Source organism: Eleutherodactylus coqui, chromosome 5 (genome assembly GCF_035609145.1).
Source record: "Eleutherodactylus coqui strain aEleCoq1 chromosome 5, aEleCoq1.hap1, whole genome shotgun sequence".
Taxonomy (NCBI): Eukaryota; Metazoa; Chordata; class Amphibia; order Anura; family Eleutherodactylidae; genus Eleutherodactylus; species Eleutherodactylus coqui.
Genome location: NC_089841.1, coordinates 220,965,701 through 220,983,535, shown reverse-complemented (window position 1 = coordinate 220,983,535; position 17,835 = coordinate 220,965,701). Strand labels below are relative to the sequence as shown.

General features: G+C 42.3%; 1 protein-coding gene across 8 annotated transcripts in view; it reads left to right on the top strand.

The window, feature by feature from the left end:
• Positions 1-17,835, top strand: part of PTPRD (protein tyrosine phosphatase receptor type D) — a 348,154-nt gene that overhangs the window by 315,561 nt on the left and 14,758 nt on the right. For all 8 annotated transcript variants that reach the window (XM_066604263.1, XM_066604260.1, XM_066604264.1 and 5 more), the window contains 4 exons: positions 2,043-2,162; positions 4,257-4,411; positions 14,041-14,326; positions 14,943-15,121. In XM_066604263.1, the coding sequence (XP_066460360.1) occupies positions 2,043-2,162; positions 4,257-4,411; positions 14,041-14,326; positions 14,943-15,121 (740 nt within the window). The remainder of the gene's footprint in view (positions 1-2,042; positions 2,163-4,256; positions 4,412-14,040; positions 14,327-14,942; positions 15,122-17,835) is intronic.

Sequence of the window (17,835 nt, the reverse complement as noted above, 5' to 3'; positions counted from 1 at the left end):
GAAATAAGATATTATGTCATTTATACCATATGGTAAACACCATAAAAAAGAAAACAATGGCAAAATTGATGTGTTTCTTCACCCTGTCCTTTCTGGAACAATTAATAAGTTATACAATACATTATGTGTACCGCAAAATGTTACCAATAAAAACTACAGCTCGTTGCACAAAAAAGGCCTCACACTCCTTTTTGCAAAAAAGGGGTCTTTATTGTGCAAAATTTGAAAAACCTAAAAAATGTATATAAAATTTTGGAATTGTAATTGTAGCAACCTGTAGAAAAAAGGTTATGTCATTTACACTACATAGTGAATATTATAATAAAAGACAAATGTAAATGTTAGAATTGATACGTTTTTTTCACCATGCCCTCCAAAAACTTTTAAATAAAGTTTCACTATACATTATATATACACCCAACAATGTTACAATTAAAAACTACAGCTTGCCATGCAAATACCAAGCCTTCATATGAGTGTATTGACAGAAAAATAAGATTTATCGCTTTTGAAAAGTGGAGATGAAAATCTCAAAAGGTGCATCTTTAGGTCTAAAATAAGCAGTGTTGTCCCAGGTCACCTTACCCCACACGCTAGCCGTCTTGTTATGAAGCCGGCATCCCTCACATTCCTTCCAGGCAGGTCAGTGAAGGTCACATCGCTGTGCTGTAGAGGTCACTGGCCAAGAAGGAATTCTAATCTATTACCGAGACAGCGCTCATGAGCAGTCTGTGAAGTAGATAGGCACTCCCCCTGTGAACTGTGACGTAACATACATTGGCTGGCAGGAAGAAGACTGCCAACCAATGTACGTAACCTCACAGGAGGGAGAAGAATTGGGTAGCTCAAGGTGAAGTGACCCCTTCCCAGGCTGCAGGAGACAGGAGAAGATGGGGGAGGTGAAAATCAGACTGACGGGGTAGGAATAGGTAAGGTATAGATTTTTTTTTTTGACAGAACCCCTTTAAGGGATTAAGGACCTGCTGCTAATATCTGGGTGCCAGATAGCAGAAGACACATTGATAGGTCTTCTAGAATCTATGCTTCAATGGGTTATAGCGGTTTTGCTGGATAGTTCATTGTGATCTACTAGTGGCTATCAAAGCAGGGTCCAGTAGGTTTTAGGACACCAGTCTGTTCTCTCACTGACTCCTACATAGAATTGGGAAACTCCACATAGGTTCACATGTCATTGTGACTGCCACCACTTTTTTCTAGTGAGTTGCTGACTGGCAAGTCATATAGAGATGTCGAGTCTGGGCTTTATTTACTAGGTGTCTCTGATGGATAATAAAATACACTGTAGTCATTGCTGTAGAGCAAGTGCAATAAATGGCTAAAACTAAGTAGCTGTTGGTGCCGTCACTGTCATGAGAACACTGGGCATTACAGCAATGTCCTCCACATGCTATCTTTGCCTAACGCATGCGTCACAAATAGTAGATCTTATAGTGAAAGAGCTGAGCCACTCCTGTTATGGACTATATGCTTGTACTTTATCTGTTAGGCCGCCTGCAGACGAGCGGGTCGGATCCGGCAGCAAGAATTCTCGCCGCGGGACCCGACCCGAGAGCCTGCAGGGACGAGCGCGTACTCACCCGCGCCTGGCGGCCCCGGCTCTTTCATGTGCCGGCTGCCGCGCAGCCGGCGCATGCGCAGACCGGAGCCGGCGGCCGGGTGAGTGCGAGCCCCGCACAAAAATAGGACATGCTGCGGTTTGTTTGCCGCGCGACATTTCGCGCGGCCAAATCGCGGCCGTCTGCATAGGAGTGCGTATTGTAATGCATTCCTATGCAAACTTTCAGTGGTGGAAATACCGCGGGAAATACCGCCGCGGGATTTCCGCCCGTGTGCAGGCGGCCTTACTGTTCTGTTACACTGTTGCATTAGCCCATATAAATGTATATTATTAGCACATTTCCGTATTCGTACATATGGTGCAGCACATCAAACATGATCATGTATTTTACAGAAATATTACTGCTGTGTATTAAAAAATGACATTTTATTTCTATAGCTAATACACTGCTAATTTCTTGTAGATAAAATGTGACCAGTACTGGCCAAGCAGGGGTACAGAAACATATGGCCTTATCCAAGTGACTCTGCTGGACACGGTAGAGCTGGCAACTTACTGTGTCAGGACATTTGCTCTTTACAAGGTAAGCCTGATTTGGAAGGATTACTATGCAGTAATGTTTGATACCTTTACACACAGTCCCAAATACTGAGATGTTGGTGATAATTGATGACTCTTTGGGCTATGGGGTGAAAGAGGGCTCAGTCAGATGAACGCATTTTTCATGCATTATAGGCGCAGGGAAAAAACAAAATCGCACAGTGTGTAGATTTTCTACCTACTTTTATTCCTAAAAGCTAAGCTTATGGGCTAGAAGTAGGTGACCCACTGAGTCTGGGGATGTAAGTGTTTTACTTACCTTCCCTGCTGTTTCCCCGGTGTCAGCGATGGAAGACGCCACACAGTTTATTGAACAACGCTGCTAAGTAGTCTGTCCGTTTTTAATTTTATAATGGGTGGACTACTTTTCAGCACCGCTCAATGCACTGAGTGGCGGCTTCCAATGCTAACGACGGGGGAGGGAAGTATAACGCTTACATCCCCGGACTCGGCGGGTCACCTACTTTCAGCCCATAAACTTAGCTCGTAGGACTGACGGTAGGTGACAGTCTCTTTAAACATCTCTGCACCTTCTACTTACCTATAGCTGTTAGCAGGAATTTTACATGCTTCTGCTGTAAAGTTTTCCACAGTAGAGTGAATATAGTTGCTAAGCTCATGCCTACAACCTAAATGATGGATACCATCAGCACAGAAGCGGTGTATAGCGGTGGATGAAGTAGAATATATATCAGGGGTACACTAAGATACTGAACCACTTGCTTTGCCCACTTAATGAAACTACTGCCTAATGACATATATATGTCTCCCATCCATCCCGGATTCAGTGGGACAGTCCCAGATTTGGGATGCCCCCTCCCCCCACCTCCTCTGTCATATTGGAGAAATAAGTGTTCGGTCTTGTTTATTGCGGGATGAGTTAGCGTTTTCATTGGTACCATATTGGGCTACATGTGACTTTTTGCTCACTTTTTACTGTTTTTTGGGAGGCGGATGAATAGCAATTCTGGCATTTTTTTGTAATACCATTCACCGTGTGATATAATATTTTTATAGAGCAGGTCTTTATGACTGCGACAATACCTAATATTTGTTTTTAGTTTGTTTTTTAATTTTTTTTATTAAAAAAGGAGTTTTGTAGAGAAGAATATTTGAGGTTTTTTTTTTTGAAATGTCAACTTTATTTACTTTTTTTCCCTCAAAGTTGACTTGAAGATGTAATGATTCGATTGCTAGTTTGCTACACTGCACTACTTATGCATGTGTCACAACCATCCCAGATTTGGCGGTACAGTTCCAGATTCGGACACTATTACTAGGAGGGAGTTACTTAAGGGCACTATTATGGGATACAGAGGATGTGGCTTAGCGTAAAAGGGGCATGGCCTGTCCTAAAATTTTGCTGCGATGCTCTACGCATGCCACTACAGTTGTCCCTCTTTTCGTTACTTAAAAGTTGGGAGTTATGCATATATATGTGGCATGGTAGACATAAATATTTACTCCACTAACACTTGGAATACCCAGACATTTTAAGTAATCAAAGTGACTCCTGAACCTTCAGGCTGCCTGCACAGGGGAGTATTTGCACTTCGGGATCCAGAGTGGGTGTCTGCCTCCGGATCCCGTAGCAAATACTGCTCATAACATGCCATATATAACCGCTTTTCCCTAATAACAAGTGGAAATCAACTGCAATTTTCTGCTCGCGGGGGAAAAATTGCAGCATGTTCTATTTGGTGCGGGCCTTGTATGGACGGCTTCCATTGATGTCAGTGGAAGCCGTTGGTCCCACGGCCCTTCCGCAGTGAACATTGCAGACCGGCCGTGGGATCTGCTCATTGCCTAGCGACGACGCGTTGCACTCTGTACTGCGCATGCGCACTGGCATGACGGCTGGCACATCTGCAGTACAGAAGCCACCTGCACACAAAGCCTTTGGACAGGCGGGTGTCACAAGATTGGATTCCTGGCAAGATCTCGCAGCCAGAATCCCACCTGTTTGTGTCAGGCGGCCTTACTCTGTAGCAAAATCTTTCTGCTACTTCTTGAAAAGACTCTTCATTTCCTTAATATGCTGCTCTACAGATCTAAATCCATGTTCTCTGTTTGACAGAACGGATCAAGTGAAAAGCGAGAAGTCAGACAGTTCCAGTTTACAGCATGGCCGGATCATGGTGTTCCAGAGCATCCAACACCTTTTCTAGCATTCTTGAGAAGGGTAAAAACATGTAATCCTCCAGATGCAGGGCCGATGGTTGTACACTGCAGGTATGATGCTCTATACTTAAAGGACATTATTTCATTTATTATATTTTTGCATATTGGTAGACCTCCCAATATTCTCAGCATCATGTGCACACCAAAATATAACTGAGATACTTGTGACTGAAGGTATATTCTACCCAGAAAATCTCCATTTATCATCATTTCTGCAGCTGGATAGTTTCTCCTTGTAGTAGCATTGTAGTTATATATTTCTTCCAGGCATTCATTTCCACTAAAAAGACTGATTACAGTATTATAGCAATGACACATTAGTACTGGAAGGTGAGGTATGGCAAATCACACCTTCTCAAAAACAGATCATTTACAGATTGTCTGAAATGAGAACTTCACCCATGAGCAACCCCTGCCTAAAAGAAATGCTATATAAAATGAACTCATTGCTCCAACATTCTCTGAATCTTTATATCTATCTGATGCAACCAGCAGTCCTCGAGCACCTGAAAAACTTAAAGGGCTTCTGTGCTGTTAGAAAAGCATGCTGTTTTCTTCCAGGTAACAGTGCCACATCTGTCCATGGGTTGTGTTACAGAATTGAAACTTACCTCCATTAAAATCAGGGGGCCTGAGCTACAATGCTTAACTCAAGCAGTGGTTGGGTTTGGAACTGTTTTTGGAAGAAACTGCCATGTGTTTCTAACTTTGTACAAGTCCTTTAACCTTTCAGAGGAAGCTAAAGCTGTCCTAATGAACTCAGCCATCCATGTATTCATTTGAATGGCTTCTTTCCTTTATCTTTTAACCCTTTCCAATCCAATTTGTATCCTGGTTTTCCTAGGGGGCTTACTCTTTTTCTGCCGTTATACAACGGCGCTATATGCTGGCTAAAGCCAGTACTGCATGAGGTGACATGTTGGATAGGCTTTGACCGCAGAGAGGCTGGCAATATACAGTAAGAGAACCCCGGCGGATGTCTTCCAACATGGGAGCTGTACAGCCTTAAATCATAATGTCTTCAGAGGTCAGACCGTGGATTGGAAAGGGTTAAAGGTGATACTCTCACACCCATCTTTAAGAAGCCATTCCTTTATCCATACTGTTTTTCCAGCTATTGCCTTATCTTACTACTGCCATTTGCATAAAAAAATCCTAGAACAACATATTCACCTTGAACGGTCTTCCCACCTCTTACCCTACTGACTGTTTGACCAGCTATAATCCAACTCCACCACTCTACTTAAGCCACCTTAACCAAAGTCGCTAACTGCTAACGCCTCAAAGCATTGCTCTGCGCTCTGTCTTTAGACCTTCCCTCTGCTTTGCACACCACCAACCACTCGCTCCTGCTGCAAACTCTCTCCTCCCTTTATATCACTAGCTCGGCCCTCTGAATCTCTTCATATCTCACTGACTGAACATTTAGTGTCTCCCACTTGCACGCCACCTCCCTCTCTTTCTATTGGCAACCCTCAAACCTCTGTCCTTTGACCCCCTACTCTTCTCCATCTCCACCTTTTGTCTAGGACAATTTATAAAATTCCATGGCTTTTCATATCATCTTTCCCACATCTCAATCAACACCCCCACCACACTTATCAGTCATAATCAATGGCTTCATACTTTTCACAGTCTCACAAGTCTGTTGGCTCAGTGTAGCATTTGATTCGATCCTGTCCTTTAAACTGCACATACAAGCCCTTGCCACCTTTATTCACCTGCAACTCAAAAACAAGTCTTGGAAACAATGTTTCCTCAAACCAAAGCAGACACAAATGCTAGTGCATGTCCTCATCATCTTCCACCTAGACTACTGCAACATCCTTCTCTGTGGCCTGCCATCCAGAATTCTTGCTCCTCTCCAATCCACCATCGACTCTGCTACTCGGCTAATTCACCACTCCCCCTGTTGCTCCCTTGCTTTTTTTTCTCTTCCAATGCTTTCACTGGCTACCCATTGTCCATATATTTCAATTCAAAACTTTATCAATGACATACAAGGTTGCCTACAACCTGTTTCCTCCATACATATCTGATCTAATATCCCTTATATCCCAATACCTCTCCATGTGTGATCAACGGTGTCCGAAGTCTAGGGCTGTGCACTCCTTGGACTCCGTGTCAGCTAATCTAGAGGTACCATAACTTAGATTATAGTGCTTATAGTTGATGACCGTTTCCCTATGTCTTCTTGGCCCTTCCCTTGTAGATTGTACGCCCTCAGAGGCAGGTCTTCTTTCCCTCTATATGAGCTTCTACACAACCATGACATGTTAGTTATGCCTTGCACCATAGATGTACTCAACCCCAAAATTTACTGGGATGTCAAAATACAGAGAAAACACCAATATGGATAATGTATATGTTGTGTACGTATGCATCACATTCCTGGCAAGCTCAAGACAAACCTGAGGAAGAATGAATATAATCCACAGAATATTTATTAGGTTCCAGCTTTTTTTTTTTTGGAAGGTTCTGAAGTTGCTTTCCATTAAGGGCAGGTATCATCTGAAGAATATTATTGCGGTTTGGTGAGAGCTTGGATTTCAGCTTTCCTCCAACATCTGTTTTCACTTTGCTTGTACAGTATGGTTTTATTAGACGTATATGATGTTATTTTGTCTGCATGAATTCATGTAATGGGCTATTTTATTTGTGGGCACACACTGCATCAGCGAGTCTTTGTTTACCCGTCAGATGTTTGTAGAAGGTAGAAGAGATCTTATTGACTGCACTTCGTTTCTGTGCAAGCGATTTTGATATATCAAAGCCAGCAGCTGTCCGCAATGAATTCTGAATGAGTATTACTGGTGGAGAAAAGAATTTGACCATCTGCAGGAAATGTAAAAATGTTTTTATAACCCAATAACAGGGATCTGGACGGGGGTAGAACTGAGCTTTCCCAGCTGTACCTATATCCCTTACACTTATATGTCCATACAATATCCTGAAACATGTCATGTTCAGCTGGGATTGAAAGTATTTGGGCTGCAACCAAAAGCAAGTCATTAATTTCAGCAAAAATAATCATCATGCAATTGCTTAACTGTATTAAATTGCGTAAAAGCAATACTATGCAAGATTTGGTAAGTGTGTTAGCAACAGATGGTGGGTAAAACCACCCTTACAATTCACATCGAGAGAAAGTAAGTAAGAAAGCTGTAAAGTAAAATACTTTCCCACCGAGGCCTCTAGATGAGATCTATGTTAGTGTTGGCCCAGGCCAGTCCTTAAGACGCAATAAATAAACTCTGCCTCCCCAGGTAACATTAGCAGTAAATACTCCACCGAGGAAATGCCGTTGCAAGTGCGGATATAGTATATATCTGATTGACAGTAAGACTCAAATGAAATATTTGTGATTTATGACTTCAGGGACTCAAAGGATATTACAAAGCTAGTTGTTGGAGTTCATCTGATAAAGTGAGAATTATCAGGTTTGCTGCATACAGTAACGATACAATTTTCACATGTATTATTTATAGAAGGGTACAGATATAAGCTACATCTGGAAACACTTTCATTAATATATCGGGTAGGATCGGCTCATTTTTTTTGCCCATGCCGAATGTAACTGGGAGATTGTTACCGTAGAGTTACTCAACAACCTTGAACTGAGCCATTTTGGAAAAAGTTGTGCCATGACCACAACGATCTCCTGTTGAGGAGGGCAGATCCTTTCATATGAGGATAATAAAAACAAGAAAGATGGGTGAAGGTATATAATTATTTGGTGTGACCACCCTTTTGCCTTCAAAACCGCATCAAGTCTTCGAGGTACACTTGTTCACAGTTTTTGAAGGAATTCGGCAGGGAGGTTATTCCAGACACCTTAGAGAACCACCCACAGATCGTCTGTGGACATAGCTTAACGGACTTGATGATGTTGAGATCAGGACTATGTGGGGCCCTATTATTACTTCCGGGAGAGCTGTTTCGGGTGCAACTTTTAAATTGCCCACATGCATGTACCCTAAGGGTGAGGAAAATCATTCTATTATTATTAGAGAGCAGTGGAGTTAAGGACAGCTCTATTATACTGCTGGAAACCTAGATGAGACCAGATAGGAACGTTCTCCGCCATGGATACAGACAAGTTGCTGTATGAAACTTCCTGGTCCCTAGGGGAAGGAGCTGTACTCCGTTAGTTTCCCGGAACTGACAAAGATCTAAGTATGAGATTACTCAGTCAACTGACTCCTACTCTATTCAGTTGTTAGTGGGGTAGTGTAGGTGGACCTTATAACTATACAGAAAGTACAGAAAGGAAGTGAGTATGCCCAACATGACCACCCAGGGAAGACCATGTGGGAAATCGGCGGGGAAAGAGTGAGAGAGATCTCTCTCTTTCCCCCCCGCTCACCCGCATGGTGCTCAGACGAGTAATCAGTTACACGAAAAGACTGATGCTCGCTCAAGCATCAGCCTTAAACGAGCGTGCTCGCTCATCTCTAGTCCCATTTCATCTGCAGAAGCTGTCAGCTAAGGGACCATGAACTGTATATGAAAGGCAGAAATAGTCAACGATCCTATATCTGTGCCTGAGCCTTTTAACAGCCGAACTCATAGATTTTAGCTACTTGAAGACTGTGTAATGGAACTTGCAGAGCTCAGTGGAAGCTGCCAAACATTTCCGGGTCGTCTTAGCTGTAAGCAGATGACACGAGTTCACTATTTTAATGGGCATTGGTGCTAATTGTACCGTATATTAAATAGATGATCAGTCTTATCCACCATGCATACTCAGGTTTTCCACAAATCTACAGATGAAAGAAGTATGAACTCTATAATGTTCTAGTCACCTACATGTAGTTTTGTCAGAGTAACTTTGATATTTGCAGTATGTTGTTCTTCGCTCTACGTGGCAATTGACAAAAGCCTCGGATCCCCTTTACAGAACACTGTGATATTACTGCTACAAAATGAATCATTCCTATGCATACCAGACTTTCGGTGAGACAACTTGTTAAAAATGATTACTAGGTGAAACAATAGTAATTTTGAAGCTACAGTCCCTGTGGTTTTCTTCCATAATGATCAGATAACAGTGACTAATGCCCTTTTCTGGGTTACTGCGGCAAAAGTATAAATGTCATCCTGGTATGTCACATCTTATTATGGAAGATCTCTTTTGAAGCCATTAAGCAAAGGTATCTGTTAGCATTTTCATGGCTGTACCGAGCAGTCTTAATTATGACACTGACTTGCGTGAATTTATATTAGAGCACTCGGAGGATCTGCGCTTAATTAAGATGCTATTCTTTTCAGCTCCTGTTATCGTTTGATTAGTCTCTTTAGTGGCCAAGTAACACAAAGTAGTATTTAGCTTTGAAACTTCGAAAAAGAATGAAAAAGCATTTCTAAATAGTTTTTTGGGGTTTTTTTGATTCGTAAATTCCTGGCCGCATGTTTTATGGAGATCTAATAGATAATTAATGCCAGAGAAAAATCTGGGAGTATTATAATGGCCTATTACCTACACTGTTTTGTCAACTTACGACACCGATAACAATGCTTTTTTTGGAGGTGGAAGTTGAGAATGGTTATTAAAATATGATGCATAGGTTATTCATTCTCTGTAAGGTTATTTGTAAAGACATTTGGCCCAGACTCAAATTATTTGTAGAGTTGCTGTCTAGAACCGTGCTCATGTACAGAATTATTGAGGAGAGGTACAGCGAATTTCAGTCAAACTCTTAGAGCACTCCTACAAATCCGGTTTTGAGGGATGGGAAAATACTTCTTCTTCTCATTTTTTTGCTTTGGTAATGTCATGAATGTGATTTATAAAATTGGAATTGTGAAATGTTAAAGCGACCTTCTAGTCAGGAGCTCAAGGTTGATATGTAAAGGCTGACTTGGACACAATGATTCTCGCTCAAAAGATGGCTTGATATTCGTTGTGTCTAACTCACTGACATTGTGCAGTTTTCGTCAAGGAATCGCTGATCATTGTCTTTCAGCATCAGAAAATCACAGCGGGATGCAGCTGATACTATTGTTTCAGCTGTATCCCACTCTGTGAACACAGCCGGGGTATGAAGAACACAGCGGTCCAGCTCTGTTCTCCATACTCCACACGTAGCGCACAGCTGTATACTAGCTGAGCGCTCCGTGAACAGCCGGGGTATGAAGAACACAGTGGTCTACCTATGTTCTGCATACACCACTCAGAGAGCTCAGCTGTACAACAGCTGAGTGCTCCAAGCAGAGCACAGCTGGATGCAGAAGACAAGTTGCCCTGCTTGTCTTCTGCATACCCTGCTCAGAGCAATTGGCTGCATAACAGCTGAGCACTCGAAGCAGAGAACAGCTGGGTCGCTTGGGTATGCAGAAGATAGCGGGGCCGCTTGTCTTCTGCATACCCCGCTAAGAGCACTTGGCTGCATAACAGCTGAACGCTCGGAGCAGACAACAGCTGGGTGCAGAAGACAAGCGGCCCCGCTTGTCTTCTGCATACCCCACTTGGAGCGCAAAGTGATCGCTCAGCGTTAGAACGATCACCTTGCCCTGTAAATGCACACAACGATTATCGCTCAAAAGTCACTCAAAAGACATCTTTTGAGCGATAATCGTTGTGTTTAAACCTGGCTTAAAACTCCTTTTAGACGGCACAATTGTTGCTTTGCTATATGAAAGCACTGAACAATCAGTGATCGAGCCAACGATGATTTTTATGCCTACAGAAACTGAATGATGAACAAGAAGTGACTGATTCTCGTTCAGCTGTTGGCTCGCAGTTAGACTGAACGGTTATCATTCACTTTCATTTGTTTGAATGTTTTCTTGAATGATAATCATTCTGTTTAAAAGCACCCTAAGGCTGCATGCACACGGGTGGGTCAGATTGCGCATGTGAAATCTGGCCAGGGCAGCAGCGGTGGCTACACGTACCTGCTTTCATTTTCTTCTTTCTGTACAGCAGATGGTCCGCACGGCTCGCCATCAGTCATGCACAGTACACTTTTTTTTTTTTAACTCCTGCTTTTCCCACGGAATTCATATGAAAATGAAGCCTGCTGCGATTTTTCATCTGCGAGCGGGAACCGCAATTTGTTTCCGCTCACGTGCATGGAGAAACATTTTTGCATTGCATGCCATGGGTGGTATTTGCTGCGGAATCCAGAGGCGGTCGCCCGCTCCGGATTCCGCAATTTAAATCTGCCCGTGTGCATTCGCCCTAAGGCCTCATGTCCATGGGCGGATTGGATTCCACATGCGGGAGCCAGCAGTGCAATCTGACCCTACAGTGGCAGAGGACACTGCGGGACTTCTACCTACCCATCCGGGTCTTCTCTCTTCTTCACTGTGGATGCGCGTAGAAGTGCCATCCGGCACGCTGCGGCCGCACATGTGCAGTGGGGTCTGCTTTTTTAAACTCCTACTTTCCAGTGGAATACGTCACCTAGTTGCAATCCAATTGCAGACAGGCTGCGGATCAGACTTTTTTTTATTGGCTTCAATGAAAGCCGTCCATGCAGGATCCACTGTGAAATGGAGCATGTTGTGATTTTTTTTTTTGGTTCACAAATCAAATCCGCGTGCTTTATTTCTCTTGCGGACACCCATGTATTCCTATGAGCGGCTTGATTTGCGCAAATCGGATCCGCTTGTGGACATTGGGCCTTAGTCAGTACCTACAGGGGATAATTCCCTGCTATGTCACAGAACTGTGATCTGCAACTGTAGTTTAGCTACAGTGTTTAATCAGACGTAGTCTGAGACATGCCCATGTTTCATCATTGGTTCAGACTGCCTCTTCAACTGTCTGACCAGTGATTAGACAGAGGGGTATGTCTAAATTATAGTCACAAGTCTAAAAAGCAGTCAATGAGCAAGTTTGGAGGAAAAATAGATAGCACATAACGTACCCCATAGGTTCCGACTTTAAGGGGGTGGACAAAAATATGGAAACACCATACAAAATGCATGGGATTTTAATAGAGATGAGCGAGTATACTCGCTAAGGCACATTACTCGAGCGAGTAGTGCCTTAGCCGAGTATCTCCCCGCTCGTCTCTAAAGATTCAGCGGCCGGCGGGGGAGAGCGGGGAGGAACGGAGGGGAGATCTCTCTCTCCCTCTCTCCCCCCCCCCCCCCGCTCCCCGCCGCAACTCGCCTGTCACCGGCGCCGGCCCCCGAATCTTTAGAGACGAGCAGGGAGATACTCGGCTAAGGCACTACTTGCTCAAGTAATGTACCTTAGCGAGTATACTCGCTCATCTCTAGATTTTAACTATTAGCACTGAGCTGTCATTTTGACCCCTGCCTGGCTGTGAGCTTTCCAGCCAAATTTGTTACTTCACCTCTTGCCTTGCTCTGGGTGGATTTGGGAGCCAGCTGGTAACAGCAGCTGAGTGGCTCAAACCCCTGACCAATGGAACCTTGTTGCTCAGGCAAATGTTCACTTCTGCCCGGCAGCATCTGTGTCATATTCCCTCCACTTAAGTTACATGGGATTATAAATCATATTTCAATAAGACACATAGAGACCGATTTTAAGGTGTGCATTTTGTACAGTGTTTCCATATTTTTGCCCCACCCCTATATCTAATATAAATTTTGAATTCTTGACTGGAGGATCACCTAAAAACAAGTGTTGATACTTGTGATAACTATCAAAATGGTGCATATTACTTAATAAATACAGTGCATATTCCTCCCCATACTCTCTTGGTACTTGATGGCATTGAAATATTCTATACCAGTGAAGGGTTTTTACACCTAAAAAAAGAGAATATGTATGTTCCTTGGTACAAACCAGGGTGCAGAGGAATTGTGTGGCCACTTAAAGGTTTCCTTGACAATAACAGCTGATCGATGAAGATTGCTGCTAGGTATCTCTACTTCAATCAGCTGATTGCTCTGCTACTTGTATGTACAGGTCCCGATGTAACATTGCCTTCCTGTTTAAATAATGCTCATATATTCGCCAGTTTTTCTCATATCTCCCATGATAACTCAATCTCACTGCTATTCTTTTACAATGATGTCTTTTACAGGAAGAAATCTTCACATTTTATCTTACTGTTGGTTGTAAAATACCCTTTTAAAGGGGACCTTTCACATTGAACTTGCTGTCCAATCTGCATCATGTTATAGAGCCGGAGCTTGACAAAGACTACAGGAGTTAGTCGAAACGTTGTTTTCCTTGGACAATAGTCAGGAAATAAAATACATCCTTTGGATGTGTTCTTTTTGTGACACCTATATCTTGCTGTCCTGCGTATATATACTTCTTCCTGGACTGATGTGGATTTGATTCCTGTCTGAGCGGGGCGAGCATTACCTTTCTACCGTGATCAAGGAGGAGTGCTGCTGTTACGGGATTAATATGACCATGTGCGTGAACCCTAAACCATTTGCTCATTCTGAGCTGGAGTCCAATAACGCTTTTCCTGTATGTACAGTCATACACAGGTAGCTGTCAATGACTAATAGCTCCACCCATTGGACTGTTCAGCTCAGAATGAGCAAAAGGTTTTAGCGAATAAAATACAAGTTATGCTAAATCTTTTCCCATACATCCATATATCAATCTGCTCAGCTCCTTATTCTGTAACATGATCTCTGCAGGTTGGACAGTCTGTTCAATGTGACAGATTCCCTTAAATTGATTGTCCTTTAATTTGCACTTAATTTTAAGTTTCTGCATTTGTCTTTTTTTTCTCTTCTAGTGCTGGAGTGGGTAGAACAGGCTGCTTCATTGTAATAGACGCCATGCTGGAGAGGATACGACATGAAAAGACTGTAGATATTTATGGTCATGTGACTTTAATGAGAGCTCAGAGGAATTACATGGTTCAAACAGAGGACCAGTATATCTTTATCCATGATGCCCTGCTGGAGGCAGTGACATGTGGAAATACCGAAGTGCCAGCTAGAAACCTGTATGCATATATTCAAAAGCTGACACAGATAGAGTCTGGGGAGAATGTCACAGGGATGGAGTTAGAATTTAAGGTACATAATTGCTTGCTAATATATGGGTTTAGTTTAATGTAAATGCACCTAACATGCATATACTGCCTCAGTATCATCTCTTCTCTTGACATTGCAACATAGGTAGTCAACCGGGTTGCCTGTGATTTGAAAAACTGTTCACTTCCTTTTTTCCCATTAATAGCGCCCCTCTGACCATGGGTTGTGTCTAGTATTGCAGCTCACCAACATTCAACACATATCTAGTAAAGAAATCATGCCCAACAATTCTTTTTTACTGGGACCAGGCCAAGATGGCCAAGGTGAATAGATTCTGAGAAGACAAAGCTCTGCCATTTCCATCACTTCCATAGAGTATCAGTGGGGTGGCAGGACATATGCTTGCTCACCGATCCACTCAAACTCCTTTCCGCCTTCTAGTGGTTGGTGGGTCTCTGAGCAGCCTCACCCCACTGATCGAACATTTTGTCCAGAGGTTTGTGGCTGGAATACCCTTTGTAAATATTCTTCCTGCTAAATCTTGTTATCGTCACGATTTAAGTAATGGATATAGAAAATACATGCATTTATATATATATGCCTTGTAATAGTTGCTAAAATGTGTTCTTCCAATGTCTGAACTGCTTCTCTTTTACAGCGCCTCGCAAGCTCAAAAGCTCACACGTCACGGTTTATCAGTGCCAATCTTCCATGTAATAAATTCAAAAACCGCCTTGTTAATATTATGCCATATGAGTCCACAAGGGTATGTCTACAGCCGATCCGTGGTGTAGAGGGCTCTGACTATATCAACGCAAGTTTTATTGATGGATACAGGTAAGTGTGGTTCAGTCAACCTAATTGGGTAGTAAACATGACAGAAATTGTGTGATATGTAGTTTTATATTTATTTGATGTCATCTTCAATACAAATGACATCCTTTGTAGATGTGCTCTTTAAATCTCATGTTTTCTCCCATCTGCTTTTTGTATTTTTCATACTGTGTACTATGTGTATATAAGAGCATATAGAAATGTTTTTTCTTTATATCAATGGATTACCCTAAAGCGGTTGTGCCACCATGCATAACCCCATTCGGAATGTGGGCCCAGGGGGCATCTTGCTCTCAGCAGCCTTGACATACAGCTAATGGTGTCAGTGGAAGTGATACTTTCCCCTGCAGCAGCTCTCATTGTGGCCATAGGTGGGGGGCTGAGCGAGAAACCCCTCTCTATGACATTCAGGGCATATCAACAGGGAATGTCTTCTTGGCACAACCCTTTTAAGTGATATTCCAAGACCCCATAAATAATCATGGCTTAAGACAAATTTTAGCACAATTATGTATTAGAAGGTATACATTTGTATGAAAAAAGGTCCGGTTTTGAAAAGAGATTCTCTAAATTTGTACTATGGAAGAAAAATCAGTATGAGAAAAAGAAACCTTATCTGAAGGAATTGTAACATTAGGGGATTAGTCGCTACTCAGGATCGCCATCTTCTCCACTCAAGATGGTTGGCATAATTTCTAGATTATTGGAACACACATTTACACTGGAACGTCTTTAAAGTCTGGCACTTGCCAATTTTATTAATCAAAGCAACAATTCGCAGTATTTCATGCTGTACATTACACCAGTGCACAAAATAACCCTGACCATCTGGTCACGAGTAGAGATGAGCGAATATACTCGTTTCGAGTAATTACTCGATCGAGCACTGCGATTTTCGAGTACTTCCGTACTCGGGTGAAAAGATTCGGGGGCGGGGGGAGGCGTGACGGAGCGGGGGGTAGCAGCGGGGAACAGGGGGGAGCCCTCTCTCTCTCCCTCTCCCCCCCCACCCCCACTCACCCACGGCTCCCCCCGAATCTTTTCGCCCGAGTACGGAAGTACTCGAAAATCGCGGCGCTCAGGCGAAAAAGGGGCGTGGCCGAGTAGATTCGCTCTACGAACTATACATCAACCATGGTCAATCATTGATACATAAACTTTGGCCTTCTTTATTCGGCCTAATGCCGTAACTCATTACACCTCATAGACACAGTGAGTTTAACCTCTCTTGGGCTTCTTTCTCAGACAGGGTTGCAGAACCCCCAGGAGCAACATGTGAGTGGCACACTCACTCCTTTTACAAAAGTGTGTCATATACCTCCTGATTAATAGCTTGAGGCACGCATTCTCTGCCGAAACACTGTTAGGGAGCCCTCTCGTGGCCATATCTGTTACTCGTTTACCACAACGTTAATAAATCTGTCAGAGAAGCTATTGGCTTTCACTAGACTTGCATTTTATGATTATGATGATAAAACTGGATTCAAGCATCCATGAATTGAAGAGGGTAAAATAAACACAAACCTTCTTTCCAATCCATTCGTGCATATGCCTTATACAGTATCAGATATCTAAGCATTCATCTCAACCTCCAGTATAACCTGAATGTTGAATCCAAACCCTAAACCTCACTAATAAATGACTTGGATCGAGTTTTTAGGGATTTGTGTGGATATTATAACTCCTATTCAAGGGGCTTAAAATAAATTCCCATTTTTATATTTGGCCACGTGGTTCATTCTACTCTATTTTAGTGTATGGCTGGCAGATAGTGTTTATTATCCACATCACATTCTGTCGCATTTAGATCCCTCTTATTGGAATAATGGCAGACATGGACAGGTCATTGCAGAGTGACTTAATTATCCTACTGTAACACTTTTGATCCTTCGAGCGGCCATTGATCTGATTCTCAGTTAAATAAGGTACATAGATGAAAAGCCAATAATGCATTGAGATGGCATTTCCTATATAACCATAGGCTCTGGCTGTGCCTACTTTTTCATATAATACATACCACATTCCTAATAGCTATGAAGTTTTGATAGGTTCCAATATATATTAGACGATATAATATAAAAACTGTTTTAGTTTTTGTTGCCTTCTATTGATTTCCTTTTGAAATTGCCTTTAGTGTCTAACATTTCTTAGAATCTGTAATTATAGGACAACTGTATCTTTCTGAGTTTCGCCACCTATGCTTTTTTGTTCCCAGTGCTGGCCCTAGAAAAAAAAAAACAACAAACATCTCGTGATTTTTTTTTTTTGAATGCCAAAAGTCCTGAGATCTGGGAAGATAATGCTTTAACCTTAACTAGAATGAAAAAAAAAAATCTCTAACATTTTACAGATTATTAGCATAGTTTGTTAGTTCCAGACTTTATTAAGATGATTGATGTGGTGACAGTCATTAATCCTCTGACATTTCTGAACTAAGTGGTTTATTAAGTGTTTTATTTCATATGGAGTAAACCGGAATAGAACTCCCATTACGGCAAGTAAAGTATAATGAGCACATTCATATAAATCATTGTTTTAACAATGTAATAAATGGAAACAATTTTATATGTGCATATGCCTATAAATCTTGCTTGTTATTTCGTTCAGATTTTGAGTTAAGATCTTTTTCCCTAAATGACAACATCAGCTGAATGTGGAATTAACTCTTTATAGTCAACGCCGATTTTTAGGTTTTGGGTCTTCTTTCTCTCTGGATT